The 15,911-nt window shown below is 36.6% G+C and overlaps 1 protein-coding gene across 1 annotated transcript; it reads right to left on the reverse strand.

The window, feature by feature from the left end:
• Positions 1-12,076: 12,076 nt before the first annotated feature.
• On the reverse strand, positions 12,077-15,010 carry LOC129745507 (uncharacterized). The gene is made up of 10 exons (XM_055738611.1): positions 14,792-15,010; positions 14,627-14,688; positions 14,451-14,521; positions 14,270-14,382; positions 13,749-14,210; positions 13,480-13,688; positions 12,775-13,001; positions 12,595-12,705; positions 12,290-12,526; positions 12,077-12,223 (listed from the first exon to the last, which is right to left on the reverse strand). Exons 1-10 carry the CDS (start codon positions 14,942-14,944, stop codon positions 12,087-12,089), a joined length of 1,782 nt encoding a protein of 593 aa, XP_055594586.1. The 5' UTR covers positions 14,945-15,010; the 3' UTR covers positions 12,077-12,086.
• Positions 15,011-15,911: the final 901 nt, after the last annotated feature.

Here is a 15,911-nt window from a genome sequence, read left to right on the forward strand (position 1 = left end):
AATGAACTTTTAAATACGTTCGGGTGAACGAACCGATGGCCGAAACGTTCGCCGCAGTTAACTGGATCGTTTTTTATTTTCACCACGACGTTCGTTGGGTGAATTGATTCGCAAATGATTGTCGAAACACAATCGCCAAACGATTGCACGATTGCATTCGCGAATGTTTCTGTAACCGGTAAAGGATTGCAGCATCAGGTGCTTGTTTTTCGGCTAATTTTGTGCGTGTTATAACCCCCGCGCTCGCTGTCGGTTTGTTTTCTCATGATTTTATTTTAATTTCTGTTCGAATAAGAACATTCAGCACTTTTGCACATTGCGTAGATAACTAAACTGACAATGGGGGGTTTGAAAATGTCCACTCTTGTTTACGAAGCCTAGGGATTTAGCTTTTGGCTACTGGGACATTTTTTTAAACAAAATTGCCAAATAATCATTTAATTATGTTGAGATTGCAAGAATACAGAATACAAAATTATTACTTTTATATGCGTCATATAAAAGTTATAAAATCCCACACATAAATATTGTAAGCCGACATAGCACTCAAATATCTGCCTACATCTAGGCGATTACGTGCTAGCCTACTTGAAGGCGTTTTGTTTTGTTCGAATTGGTTTTCGGAAGGAAATAAAAAATTGTGAGGTATTGGCTCGAAATGTTTTTTAAATTTTTATTGTTAATTGAAATATCTAACTTTAAAAATGCTAAGCCTAATACGTATGTTTCGCGTTCGTATCCCATTGGGACATAAAAGCGAATTCCGCACCGGAAAATCAGCTGCTAGGACGACTTTTATTCGACTGAAACAATATCGACGGCTTTGATCGACACCAGGCCGACGTCCTTGCCTCCTATTTTCAAACCCCCCAGTGTCAGTTTAGTTATCTACGCAATGTGCAAAAGTCCACTCTTTTACTAATTATATGTTGAATGTTCCTATTCGAACATAAATTAAAATAACATCATGAGAAAACAAACCATCAACGAGCGCGGGGGCTAAAACACGCACAAAATTAGCCAAAAAACAAGCACCTGATGGCGCAATCCTTTACCGGTTACGGAAACATTCGCGAATGCAATCTTACAATCGTTTGGCGATTGTGTTTCGACAATCATTTGCGAACGTCGTGGTGAAAATAAAAAACGATCCAATTGAACGCGGCGAATGTTTCGGGCTTCGTTTCGTTCACCCGAACGTATTAAAAGTTCATTCATTCGGGATTGCAATCGTTAGTGTTCATTCTGGTGTGTGAACTTTTTCCTTTCCCGATTGCTTCGATTGGCAGTTAGAATCAGCGATGCCACACATACCGATTTTCCGGTATTTATACCGATTTTTGAGCAAAATTTTGACCAAGAATCGGTATATACCGATTACCGATTTTTGGCAAAACATACCGATTTCATACCGATTTTTAAGATTTTAACTCAAACTACATTCCACTTCCACATTCCCACTTAATTCAAGCTATCCTCGTGAAGATCCCGTAAAAAGGAGACAAAGTGCGGGCGTGGCGTAAGTTGACCTGTACAACTTTTAAAGTACCCTGCAAAGATCTCCACGGCTCACTTTCATAATTCGTTCAGTTGTTCGCGTTGTTTTGTTCCTATGTTCTGTCAAATGATGCACTATTATAGTGCTCAACCTCAAAGCCATTGGACTCAGCTCAAGGCTGATATTTGACCTTCTGCGACTGCCAGCAAAGGTAGAAGTTTCTAAAGACATTGACCGTTGACAATGCTCTTGTCTCCTGAGATGCTAACTTTTCTAGGGAAAATATACATCGTTCGAATATAATCCTTGTTCAACTTGTCGCCAGATGTGGTATGTCAAGATTTGAAGTGTAATCAGATACACGGTTTGTCATATCATCGGTATAATCTTCAATCCTTCTCCATCTTGTTAGCCAAATAAATGATATCACATGTACCTTACTGAAGAGATCGCCAGGCCACGCCAGGCAAAATGGGTATTTTCAGTTTTAGAAAAACTATGTGTTTTAAAATATTTTTCTTGTGAACAACTACTTTTAGAACACATTTATTTTCGCATAAAACTCTTGGGTTTTCATATGACTAATGCGTGATTTAAAAAAAATAAAATTAATTTTACATCGGCTGAAAAAAAAAATTGAAGCAACAACTCTTTCAACTTTCTGCAATCATTTCTTTTATTAATCGCTAGAACTCTTATCTAATACTTAAGGCTGAAATGGTCAGTGTGGCAAAAAAACCATCAACCAAACAAAGAACATCAACTTGGGCCCATATTTACCTAGAACATCAAAAAGCCATTGGATTTTTAAGTGCTTATACTAAATTAAAATATACTTTAGGTTGACCTGGTTCTATTGCCTTATCTAATTTATCAAATTACCATCCCACTTTAGCTAAACATCAATTAAAATATCAAGTTTTTACTTCATTAATATGCCTGAACCACATGTAACCTGAAGGTGATCGCCATGCCCTTATTTTTTTATCGAACTGTAACTTATAAATTAGATTTCCATTCAATTATGAGTACGGGAAAGAAATATTTTCATTTATGATTTTTACTTTTCGTCTACAAAAGTAGATAGTTTAAAAATAAAAAAAAATATAAGTCCTTACAAACATAAAGTTCTGTTAGAATTTCAAAACTGTCTTTTTATGTAAACTTGCATTACATAGAACCAAGTTACGGAAAAAATGGAATAATGTATGCTAGTTAGCTAGTTTTATATTATAAATTAACATTCCTAAGAGTTCTTAGACTTGCTTTTGATTGCAAGCTTCCATTTATAATAATAATACGTAAGGAAGTTGAAAATATAAACATTTTTGAGTAGCCACCTCAAATACCGATTTTCATACCGATTTTTGGGATTTTCATACCGATAAAAGATTTTTTGGGTTCCAAAATACCGATAAAAATGTGGCATCACTGGTTAGAATTGAATGAGTTCACCACGGATTGCAGATTGAATGTACTTCGATCCGATTTTTTCCATGCTTGAGTGTATTAAAAATTTCCTGCAATTATTCTAGATATAACTTTTGTTGTTGGTTTTACAATATGTTTTACTTACGTTTACTAATTTTTCCTCTTCTAAAGTAATCCTTCTTCAATTCAGTTCAACGTACTAACTTCGGACGTTCCTGGAGTGTTTGTACAATAATATTGGGTAAGTATTTTGTTTATATAAAAGTTTCAGGTAACCTCACTTTTCAACGGTGGATAGGTAAGTATGTTAACCTTTTACGAACCGGCGCAAAGATGCCGTTTGGGCCCTACGGGATGCTCAACTTGCAACTGTTCTACGCGTTGGATGTCTGTTGTAATTTTACATGTTAGAAATAGTTTGCATTCTACTATGACATTTAACGTGCTTAACAACTTACATGCACAGCTCGAGAATTCTCAACGAGACGTTGTGGTGATATCACTACGGCGTTGAAGTGTTTCAGTTTCCTAATAATATTATAAATTAACTGGTTTACTAATTCTCTTTTTTTTTATCTTTTCAGATGCGGTTACCTGATAACTTCCACTTAGTTATAAGTTTAATAAATTTTAGACTTCACAATGTGCCACGCTTTTCAATAAATTCCTAGATGGCTTCTCCTAACTATTCTTCTTTTCTTTTTCTGAAATGTTCTCTCCAAACTATTTCCTCACACAAGTAAAAGGTCTTTTTCAGCTGGCCTTTATATGTTGATTCAAAATTTCCCTTCCTACTCTACAAATTTTTGAAAATGATTTTGATGGAGGCGCGCCGTCACATTAATAATTATCTCAAAATCCTTCGAACTTAATTAAGGGGATTTTTTTTATTAGCTGACGGGTTTGCGCCGGGGGTCTTCAGATTTTTCCCAAAATTGAAAATTTGGTTCATTTTTGCGACTTAAAAACACATGTATTTTTTCAGATTTCTAACATTTTTATTTTTTGAGTTACCTTCGGTTAGATTTTTCTGTCAATAAAAAATAACCATTTTTCAAAGCTACATAACTCTGTTATTTTTCAACGGAAATTATAAAATAGCACATCAAAATGCATTGAAATTTTATCAGCTTTCCAAATAAAATAGTTGAAAAATATTAAATAATTACCTTCAACATGAAAAGTTGTAAATAAACTTTAAATGGCGTCTAAAAGTACCGTCTACACCACCGAATATTTAGCAAAAAATACCATTGAATAGCTCAATTTATGACGCAACTTTCATCTGAAAACACCAAAGTGAGCCATCAACTCCTTGAAGAGTTATGAAAGAAATAATGACGATAAATCTCTTTTTTGCGACGAAAACAAACAATGGTCTAACAACTGCACTCACATATGGAGGTAGCGCGCACTTCTAACAACATGGAAACAAAAGAACTTAACAAACCAGGTAAAAAACACTACTTATTCGTGCTTTGTAGACTGCCCCTACTCGCATGACAGTCTCATATGAGTTTTCGTCATTTTAGGTCAACATAGGGATTCAAAATAAAACACTAAAAAATGAGGTTTTGTTCTACAAATTTCGAAAAAAATATCAACTTATGGCTGTCCTATATGAAATATACCCGAATAACAGTTCCAAATTTGAAATACCGCGGATTTGGTTACTTTTCAATGCTTCTTTCGGCGAAATAGTCTTTGATTTATTGCTTTAAATCATTTAAAAAAATTTAACTCACTTGATGTCAAATGATGCACACGAGTTTTCGAAGGCAGGTCTAACTTCCTTAGGAATGACTTCCTGAGCGAAAAACTATCGGATGCAATCAAAAATCGTAAAAAGATTCAACTTACAATGTGGAATTTACGATATTTTGTATGTTTCTTTTTCTGAAAATTGCATTTAGAAGTTCAAAAATGATCAAATTTAAGTCTTAGAAAGTAGCTTGGTGAGAAAAAAATGTTCTGTATGGGACTGTTATGCGAGTAGATTTGAAAAAGGTTTTAAATATGGTCGATTAACATTCCCATAATGAATAAAAATGGTGCTCTCGACCTTACCAATAACCCAATTTCGAAAATTTGAGGTCTTACGATTTATTATGACAACCTAGAAACGATTTTCATGTATGACGAAGGTGGTGATCACAATTTAAGAATGTATTCCAAAACAGGAAAAGCTGATTTTCTCGCTTGCTTGTTTTTGCATATGGGACTGTTATGAAAGTAGGGGCGGTAGAGTGTTGCAGCTAAACTGACTTCATGTTATATCCCAAAATTTTATAACGTATTCGTTTATACCCAGTTTTGCACCAGGTCACAACAAGTTTTACAAATTTTGCTGTCAATTTTAGAAGTTTATGCGCTCAGTTTTGCATCCGTAATTCTCCAGATTTGATTTAAATGGACAGTGAAACACTGAAGATTCGTTTGTGAGCGATCGAGGTAGCAAAACACTGACGACGAATTATGTTCGTTCTAGTATGGTAAACCTCAAAACTGGACGAATGGAGAAAACGAATACGGTAAAAGTATTATATTTTCAATGTCATATTACCTAAAATGGGAATGATGCTTTTACAGCCTCGGCTGGCCATACTGAGCTTTTCGATTATTTCTACATTTGTGCAACACTCTTTGTTTTTGATCAATGGGAAAGGATTTTGGTGTCCAGTGCTTAGCTTCCGATATAAAAACTATACCAAGCACGTCTATATTTCATTTTTTAAACACATTTTTGTGATCCCAAACACAGGGACTGAACCTTATACTGGGCATTGGCATTGATTATGCTTCACAATGATCTTTGATCGAAAAGTTAATAAGTTATATAGCATATAACCAGGTTGTAAAAGCAACATTTCCATTATTTGTTATATCACATTAACAATACGATACCAAGAATTTTGGTTAAAATTTAAAGTCAGTTATGCTGTAAATAATCCACAAAGCACGAAAAAGTAGTGTTTTTTACCTGCTTTGGTAAGTTCTTATGTTTCCATGTTGTTAGAAGTGCGCGCTACCTCCATATGTGAGTGCAGTTGTTCGACCATTGTTTTTTTTTTTTATTTCCTACATCTATTTGGCTTAACCTCTGTTACATAGCTGGCCAAGTGGGTATTGGAAGCAGAGAAAATTACAGATCTATTTTACATTCTACGAAAAATTTTGCTACTGTTTTATAAATTTCAATATCACGTTTCTTCAACAAAATTTGTGTATCAGGAACAACGCTTTTGTTCACAAGAATCCTCCATAAAGCATTTCTTTTCGCACTGAAGTTCGAACAAGCAAACAGGAAGTGATCAGGGTCTGCGTTTATCGCGCCACAGTTGCAAACATCACTGGGGATTATCCTATTCCTAAACAAATGTGCAGGTCGTCCTAAATAACGGAAGTCCAACTAGATTCGATGTAAACCGGTCGTGGAGCGCAATCGATATCACGCTGGTTTCACCTGATTTTAGTTTGGATTGTGATTGGAACGTTTTGGAATCCCTGAATGGCAGTGATCACTTTCCAATCATCTTTGGTACCGATTCTACACCGATAGAACTCCGCAATGCGAATTTGAATTTAAAAAAAACCGATTGGCAAAAGTTTTCTGATAAAATAGAAGAATCTTTACCTGATACTCACGACACCCAATCCTTCGACACTTTCTTTCGGAAAATTTGGTCTGCTTTAGAGTTTTCGACTCCGGTTCCAAAACGTAGTACTCATCTGCACAAATGCCCTCAACCATATTGGGATGAAGAGTTGACTGCTGCTAAGGATGCAACCCCAGGGTGTCGACTACCTGAAAAAACCTGGAAAATCAGGGAATTAAATTTGTATCAGGGAAAATCAGGGAATTTCAGGGAATTTTTCCACCAATCAGGGAAAAATAATGATCCTGATTTTATTTGAAGAAATTGAAACGTCATAGTATCGATGCAAGTATCGATGGATGGGCAAAATTCTTATAACTGACTTATAACGACTGGCAAAATAGTTTATAACTGACAGGCTCACGTACTCCTAACAATAAACATTAAACATTAAACATTAAAATGTAAATTGAGCCTTTTTACGTGTGTTAACACGTTCGTCGCCAAGAGTGGGTGACGCAAAATACGTCTAAATTTGAAAAGTCAAAACACAAAATTGGAGATATATTCTTTATCCAAAATTATCTCGGATTCTAACTATATTCTTCTCCGTTCTCTAGCCAAAATTCGGAGCCGAAACGATATTTCCTGTTGATGATATGGCCTTTCAAAGTTGGACATTTTTTGAGTGGGTGACGCTTGGCGACGAACGTGTTAAAGCAGGATACCCAAAATAATGACGAGAAGCTTCTGGACTTGGGAAGTTGCGGATTACATATTTTACATGGCGCATTCAAAGATGGTATTCGCGCTACTGGCTGAAATATTCTCAAATATCTGAGAGGAAGCTGCAACCTGATGAAGGATGTACCTACATCCATACGCGTTGGTTAGAGAACGTGAGCACTCTACACATGAAAAAGTTTGTTGAAGGTGTTCAAATTGACAAGATAGAGCCGACATCCGATTCATATCGAGACGTTGTTGCATGCCCCAAGAATCCGCTTCTTCTGGTCAAATTGGATTTCTTCGTATCCGTTGGGGGCGAAGTGGAACCACTTACAAGAATTTCAGTCGGACAGCCCGATAGTACCTTTTCTGTACAACTCGTTGAATCAAATGGTTCGAGGGATAATGAAAGATGAAGGTTGAGCAGCTAAAGAATATTAACCAGGTTCGTTTAACATATATTTTTATTTTTTCTGTAATACCGTAATCCGAGGTGAGATTGTTTTTTTTTCCTTCCAAAACATCTGATTTTCAACATGTTTGACATGCAGTGTATGCAGTGAATGAAATAAAAAAATCATCTACCATCGAAAGACATTGTTCTCGGATATGACGCTAGGAATGCTAGTAAAAAATATCTTAAGCTCAGCGAAAAGTAAGTTCTGAATTTTCGTATCGAATGCAAAGGAATGCTGATGGCAATTGTACTTAAGTTAATGAAGCGATCGCTATTAATTTATCCTCTGACCAAGGCCGCCTCTTGCCTTGATCCGGCAGTTATCAGCAGCGATACCAAATTGGCCAAAAAACGATTTGATAAGACTTTGACTATATTGACAGATACTGGACGCGTTAGTGAATCCTCGGCAGATTTAGCAGTACGGCAGTATTCCGAAGTGATTGCCAGAGGCGATAAATTTGATAATTATGACCGTAGCAAAGAAAGGCTGGATCATTTTTGGAGTGGAGTGCTAGCAAATGCCAAGTGTCTAGAGTTCTTCAACATCGTCAAAATGATCTGCTGTCTTTCATATGGCAACGCGAATGTTGAACGTGGTTTTTCTGTAAATTCCGAATGCCTCTTCGAAAATATGCTTGAAGAATCAGTGGTGGCTAAACGACAAATCTATGATGCTGTTTTTTATGCTGGAGGGATAAAATCAGTCCAAATTTCCAACAAACTTGTTCAGAGAGTTCGAAATTCACATGCTCCGTATTTGGAAGACAAAAATTGCCTCAAAAAGGAAGTTCTTGAATCAGATCAAACAAAGCTGATGAAGCGTCATCAAGAAGCGGAAGCAAAATCGCTTGAGGTGAAACGGAGGAAAATTTTGGAAGACGCACAGAAGAAGGCTGATAGCTTGCAAGAGAAAATTGTTATGTTGAAATCATAGAAATTTCTACAAGTGGATCCGAACTGGCTGACTTATCTTAAAATGTTTAATATCACCAATAATACTTCCATTAAAATGATCGTAATAAATTAGTGTTCTCTACTCAAAGCTTCCTGTGCGTTTATTTTCGGGGGAAATATATTTTTTATAACTTTAAGTTGCTCCCTCAGGTTGTTTTTCAAACCTGGAATTTTCTGGAAAAACGACTGGAAAATCAGGGAATTTTATTACCAGATATGAGTCGACACCCTGAACCCGCAGAGCTTTTCGCGTCTGGAAAAGAACTCTGTCCGCTGATGCATATGATCACTATGCAATCAAGGAAAGATTGTTTCGAAATTTGGTAAGAAAGAAAAAATCCGAATCATGGCAGTCTTTCTGCAACAATTTCGACAATACAACAACATTACAAACATCGTGGAAACTCGCCAAAAAGTTTAAAAATGGTACCTCATCTGCAAATCGAACTGTTGATGACAAAACTCTAAATATGATGTTGAACAAAATAGCCCCTCAATCAGCGAAAAGACCAGGATTGACCTTTTCACAATGCGAATGTGATGATCATTCCAGCAATCTGTCATTCAATGTTTGTGATATTAAATCGGTGATGAAAACCGGTAAAGACTCGGCGCCAGGATTGGATATGATACCATACTCTGTTATCAAAAATCTCCCCTTAGTCGCTATTCGATGTTTAGCCAGAATTTACAGTGATATCTTCTCCAATGGAATGATTCCTCCCACCTGGAAGGTTTTCAAAATAGTAGCAATTCCTAAACCGAATCACGATTTACCTACAGTGTCCAGTGTTCGCCCAATAGCATTAGCATCATGCTTCCGCAAAATCTACGAGATGATGGTTAAGGAAAAATTAGAATGGTTCATTGAAAGCAACAACTTGTTTCCTAATGAAATTTGTGGTTTCAGGAAAAACAAAGGCACTATGGACGCGTTGCTTCCACTCATAGAAGAGTCATCAAAAGCTCTGAACATGCAACAACACGTTGTCGTGTGCGCTGTGGACATCAAAAGTACCTACGACGATGTTGAAATTGGAATACTTGTTCAAGAATTGAGAGCACTAGGGACCCCTGAATGCTTAACTCAAAGTATCTACAAACTTTTTGAAGAACGAATTTTGTCAATCACTGGGAATTCTGGTTTGATAGAAAGGACTACCTGGAAAGGCCTCCCGCAAGGATCACCCCTCAGCCCTATCTGCTTCAACGTCGTTTTGACAAGACTTCTGCGAGATTTACCAGATGATGTTATTAAAATAAACTACGCCGATGATACAACGCTTGCTGTCAGAGGAAATATTTTAAATAATAGCTGCCGAGCACTTCAATCAGGGATCGACACGTTGGCTCACGGTTTAACGCTTCTTGGGTTTGAAATTTCTCAAACTAAGAGTAAGTGCCTCCTTATTTCGAAACGACAAACTGAACTTGTACCGGATATAATAATTCATGGCGAACCTGTAGAATTCGTTAATTCTATAAAACTTTTGGGAATGAATCTATCGACAAATCTCTCCTGGTCACATCATATTCTACAGATCAAAAAACGCACAGCACCGTATCTCAATTTCCTTCGCAGTATTGCCGGCCAATATTGGGGAGCCCACCCTTCTACAATGATACACATATATAAAGCATGTATTCGGTCGATCATTGAGTATGGTTCAATATTTATGACACAACTGAATTATAAGGATGGTCTAATGCTAGACAGAATTCAGTGGGCATGTATCCGTGTATGTTTACGGTCAACCAAAACTACTCATACAGGATCGCTAGATGTCTTAGCTGGTTTATGTCCTCTAAGCATAAGAAGAGATTCCTCGGCGCTGCGGTTCGTTAACAGAAGAGCATGTTTGAACACATGGCATCAACAGTTTGTAAATCGAAATTTGGAAACAAGATCCTTCACCACCGGTTTGCTACGAGCTCTCCACCACGTCAACGATTTTTTTCCTCTACAAAACACGCTGGAACAACTGCCCTGTTTTTTGTACAAACCGAACGTACGGAAAACAGTGCTTTCTATCGATCTTTCGGTGATGGACTTACGATCACAAGAAGCTTCTACCGCTGCTTTAATAGACACTTTGCTAGAGGAAAAATACTCAGAAAGTTCTATTATAGCAACAGACGGTTCCAAGGATCTACTAGGTACTGGTTATGCAGTCGTCAACAATTTTGGTGCTCCAACATGTAGTATCAAACTCCCTTCCACAATGAGTGTCTACACGGCGGAACTGCTTGCTATCAGGAAGGCAGTTTCCATCATCTCTGATCTGCCAGCAGGTAAATATGTGATTATCACTGATAGTATGAGTTGTCTTTCTAGCCTTCAAAACAACAAAATGAGTCCATCGAACCCCGTTGCATGGTACGATATTAAAAAGATGACTACAATGGCTCAACAACAAGGTTCTGAAATCCATTTTCTTTGGGTACCATCACATCGAGGAATCCAGATGATTGAATGGGCTGATCAAGAAGCAAAACTGGCCTGCAGACATGGTTTGCCGGACGATTACACGTTCACTGTGCATGATGTCTCCTTCCCAACTGTTCAACACGCTAGACAACGGTGGCAAAGTGCTTGGAACGCTGGAGTTAAAGGCCGTGTCTGCCATAGTATCCTTACCAGCGTTACAAGTCATCCATGGTTCCATCAACTGCAACTCGATAGGAGAGAAATAGTTATTTTGTCAAAACTTATAAGCAACCGTTCGACCATTGTTTGTTTTCGTCGAAAAAAAAGAGATTTATCGTCATTATTTCTTTCATAACTCTTCAAGGAGTTGATGACCCACTTTGGTGTCTTCAGATGAAAGTAGTCATAAATTGAGCTATTCAATGGTATTTTTTGCTAAATATTCGGTGGTGCAGACGGTACTTTTAGACACCATTTAAAGTTTATTTACAACTTTTCATGTTGAAGGTCTTTATTTATTTTATTTCAACCATTTTATTTGAAAAGCTGATAAAATTTCAATACATTTTGATATGCTATTTTATAATTTCCGTTGAAAAATAACAAAGTTATGTAGCTTTAAAAAATGGTTATTTTTAATTGACAGAAAAATCTAACCGAAGGTAACTCAAAAAATACAAATGTTAGAAACCTGGAAAAATACATGTTTTTAAGTCGCAAAAATGAACCAAATTTTCAATTTTGGGGAAAATCTGAAGACCCCCGGCGCAAATTGTCAGATAATAAAAAAAAATCCCCTTAACATAAAGTGGTACTAACAAAATCAAGACAATTCAAACATTCCACAAGGACAAGCTCGGCTCAGTGGATAGCAGACGTCGAGAATTGATAGCAGAGTTGAAATAGATATTTTTATACATTTTCTAATATTAATTTCTTTTGTTCAAATCGAATAAAAATATATCAGCTTCTTCAATTACCTTGGTTTATTCATCTACAAATTTGAATAAATTTTGATTTCAGTCCTACGAACAATCCATAGCCCGGTAGAGTTGCCCATTTTATACAATTAATTTCCTTGTAATTGAATGAATCAATGGGAAGACATGCTTCGAGACCAACACGCTCTGTGAACAAACAATATTGGTAATAGACTGATATGTTTTTTTCCCAACTCGAAAATGAAAATTTACCATTTAGTAACGATCGATCTGTATCGTCAGAGGGTATGAGATTTGTGTTATAATTGACACCTATTTTCCATTTGGTATCCTTATCAAGTATGTACGCAAACTTGAGCCGTTTCTTACATCGCAGTCCGATTACTATATGTTTGCTGGATGGTGAAAATGATAGCGATACAAAATTGGCAGTGAATCTGAATACAAAAAGACATTCCCCAAAATTTGCCCGGTTTAAGCTGCGAACCTCTGAAAGAAGGGAAAAATAATACGATATTTCAAGTCATTGATGTAAAATTTCTTGAGACAAAGCTTACCCATTTCTTTTACCGCTTTCAATCGAACGGATGCAATGAAGTTTTCGCACTGCGAAATAGCCACATTGGAATCGTTGTTGATTAAACAAATAGCGATTACATTTTTCCAATCTAAAAAAAAAAAAACAATCGTAACAACATGATGAGAAAGGTAAACAAATATAGATTGAAGGTAAGTACCCTCTTTAAAATCTGGCAGTTCTGAGGATTCCCTAAAGTGGGCCAGCTCCCAAGCTTGGAGGATAAATTCATTTTTTTGCGCGGTATTGCGAGAAGTTCGATATGCATCTATTTGGAGATCACTTAGCAGGAACCTGCCGGTTCTATTTTCTTGATGGTCATAATTCAGGAAAAGCTGGAACATTTTGTTTAGAATATTTTTCACTAATGACGTGTCGAAAAGATACCTGAAAATATAATGGTAAAAAGGTTGATTACCAGTATGATTTAGATTAGATCATTTGTGTTATACCTATGTAAAAATGTTATCTTATTCTAATGCTATTTTCAACGGTTCATATTCAGCCTTAGTCTAGACTCTATAAAGTTGAAGACAAATTTGTGCATAAAGTAGGCTACATTACGTTAAAATTTCCTTTCACTGATAATTAAAATAATCATGGGAATTTTTTTTTTGCTCCACTCACGATATGGTAACGTAAGTTGGAAAAAAAAATAATGCGGATTTATTGATGTTCATAGAACATCAGTATAACATTGCATAACTGTAGGCGCTATAAAAGTATTATGCGATGTCAATGACATGAGTTTGTAGATTTCACTTATACAACCTCAACAGTTCATCGAGATAGATCGAGATCATTTGTAACAGATTTGAATTTTAGATACTTTTTCTTAAATTACATGAAGCATCAAAAAACATACCGCAAGTATCCCCGGTGTCTATGTTCCACAAAATTGTTACTTATACGTTCGAAGTAGATCATCATTTCTCGACAGTGATTCTCAATCGTGTCTGCATCAACAGACGATGATCCCATTTCAGGTGGTAACCGATGTATCCGTTCCACACCGGTAAGTACATTACTGATCCTTCTGTTGAGTATCGTCAAAGTGGTATTCAGGTGAGATATCTGTAATATAAATTGATATAGTTGAAGTTCTCTTGATATTCTCAAAACTTTAACACTAACCGTATATTTTTCGTCTGGTTTAAGCGTTGCAAAACATTGCATTTCATCTTTTCTTCTAATAATAGTAACTGCTAAGTGGTTCCAGAAATGAGCCTGTTTTTTAATAACGGCTGTAAAACTATTGCCAATGGTGAAACCTTGCTCTAAATCATTAAGCATAAAATTAAGCGTTCGTAGAAAGGAACATATCAAATACTGGGGTTCTACGATGCTAAGATTTATTCCAATAGCAACGGAGGAAAAAAGTGTGGTTTGTGTGATACCAGTAATGAGCATTGAGTTGGATGTTATCTGTAGAAAGCGACACTTGCAGTCGCTGAATGTGCCAGTTGACATAACACGATTATTCTGCCAATCCCAGAAGATAACCTCATTTCCACTGGTAACAACGAGGTAATGTTCGATTGGATGGAAACACAAAGATCCTATCGGTTCTTGTTCATCCAGCCAAGCTACTTCCTTCTACGGAGATAAGAAAATATCTGTATCTAGCAAGAAACAAAGTTCCTAAGCCATCTTACGTTGTCGACGTAGACAAAGACTTTTCCGCCTAATGTTCCGAATGCCAAGATATTAGGATTCGATGGATGGAATGATAACGTCCATACCGATCTTTCGTTTGTGTGGTACTCAGCTAAAATAATTTAAAAAAATATATTAACCTGAGACGTTCTATTGCTCAAGCAAGTTTGTAACACTTACCAACTTTTTTCATGCATGTTACTTGGAATATGTTCACACTTTTGTTCGTTTGAACTGTGGCAGCGTAACACCTAAAATGTTTGGAAAACTTCATTTTAAAATCAATAGCTTATGCAATTATAACGATTAGTCTCCTTTTAATATAGTTCTTAATCATAATATGGATATTATCTTACCCATTGTGGCTTTGTTCAACATTGAAAACGGAATCGGTTTCATTCGATAAATCATCCAAAGGCTGCAAAGAAAACATCGTTTTTATTAACTTTTGATAAACCAAAAAAATAATACCTAATTATTCGCGAATACGGCCTTTAACTAACAGGTTGAAAAATACTTACCTCGAACAAATCCTCTGACTTGAGCCGCTCTAAAAGGCTGTATTCAGCAAACTCTAAAGCTGTTTGTCGAAACGACCCGAAACAATTCTGTCGTACACCAGATTCCCTACTTATTAAAGCACTTATTATGTTGATTCTCTTTTTGTTAGCCATATTGCTGCTGCATTTTTCACCGCGAAACTTTGCGCGTCCAGAAACTGGATGGTTCCAAAGTTTTGTTTACGAATTTATAACAATAATGACGTCATAATCTAGCGCGGTGTAATGAAAAAAAGGTGTGTTCAACGAAACTCAATTGAAATCAATTGAAATGGATTGACATTTGATCAGCTGTTTTTCCAATTGACTTCGATTGACTTCTACCAGGCCGTTGATTGAACAGCCATTCACTAATACTAACACGCAGCCGCAGTGTTTTCAGATGTCATTTTCTTTATCAGCTTTGGAATTTGAAAAAGCGGTTTCCTCAAGGCAATTTGTAAGAGTAAAATAAATCAATTCTTTGACAAAAACGGATTTTTTTTTCAAACATGCAATTGTGATATTATGAAATAAAACTCAGTGGTTTATTTTTATACTTTATTTGACATTTTACCGTATTTTACAAGTCAGAAAAATTCTTCCGTGTCCCTGGGGGTCTTGAATTTCACTTCTTTATTTGATTATTATATAATCATTAGCGCATATTTTTTCTCCTGTTTTTGGATGTCCTTCATCGGGTCATATGTTTTTCTTCTTCATCGGTTAGGAATTGGTCGACGGACAGATGCATGATCAACATCTAGTCCAAATTCGTATATATTTGCTTCACAATTCTTGCGCAACTGAGGCAAGGTGCGGCAAGTGCATCGACTGATACCGATACCTATACGCAGCAACATCGACACAGCATCGACTGATACCACTAGCACCGCACTACCGACACAACACGCACTCCTGACACCACTTTCATTTTCACATGTTCAAGAGCAGCTACAGCAACTGATTCGACTAACACCTATCACACCACTATAACACTGCACCACCGGCACAGCACCACCGGCACAGCACCACCGGCACAGCACCACCGGCACAGCACCACAGGCACACCACCGACGCTGTGCCGATTGACTACATTTTC

This window comes from Uranotaenia lowii, chromosome 2, assembly GCF_029784155.1.
Source record: "Uranotaenia lowii strain MFRU-FL chromosome 2, ASM2978415v1, whole genome shotgun sequence".
NCBI lineage: Eukaryota > Metazoa > Arthropoda > Insecta > Diptera > Culicidae > Uranotaenia > Uranotaenia lowii.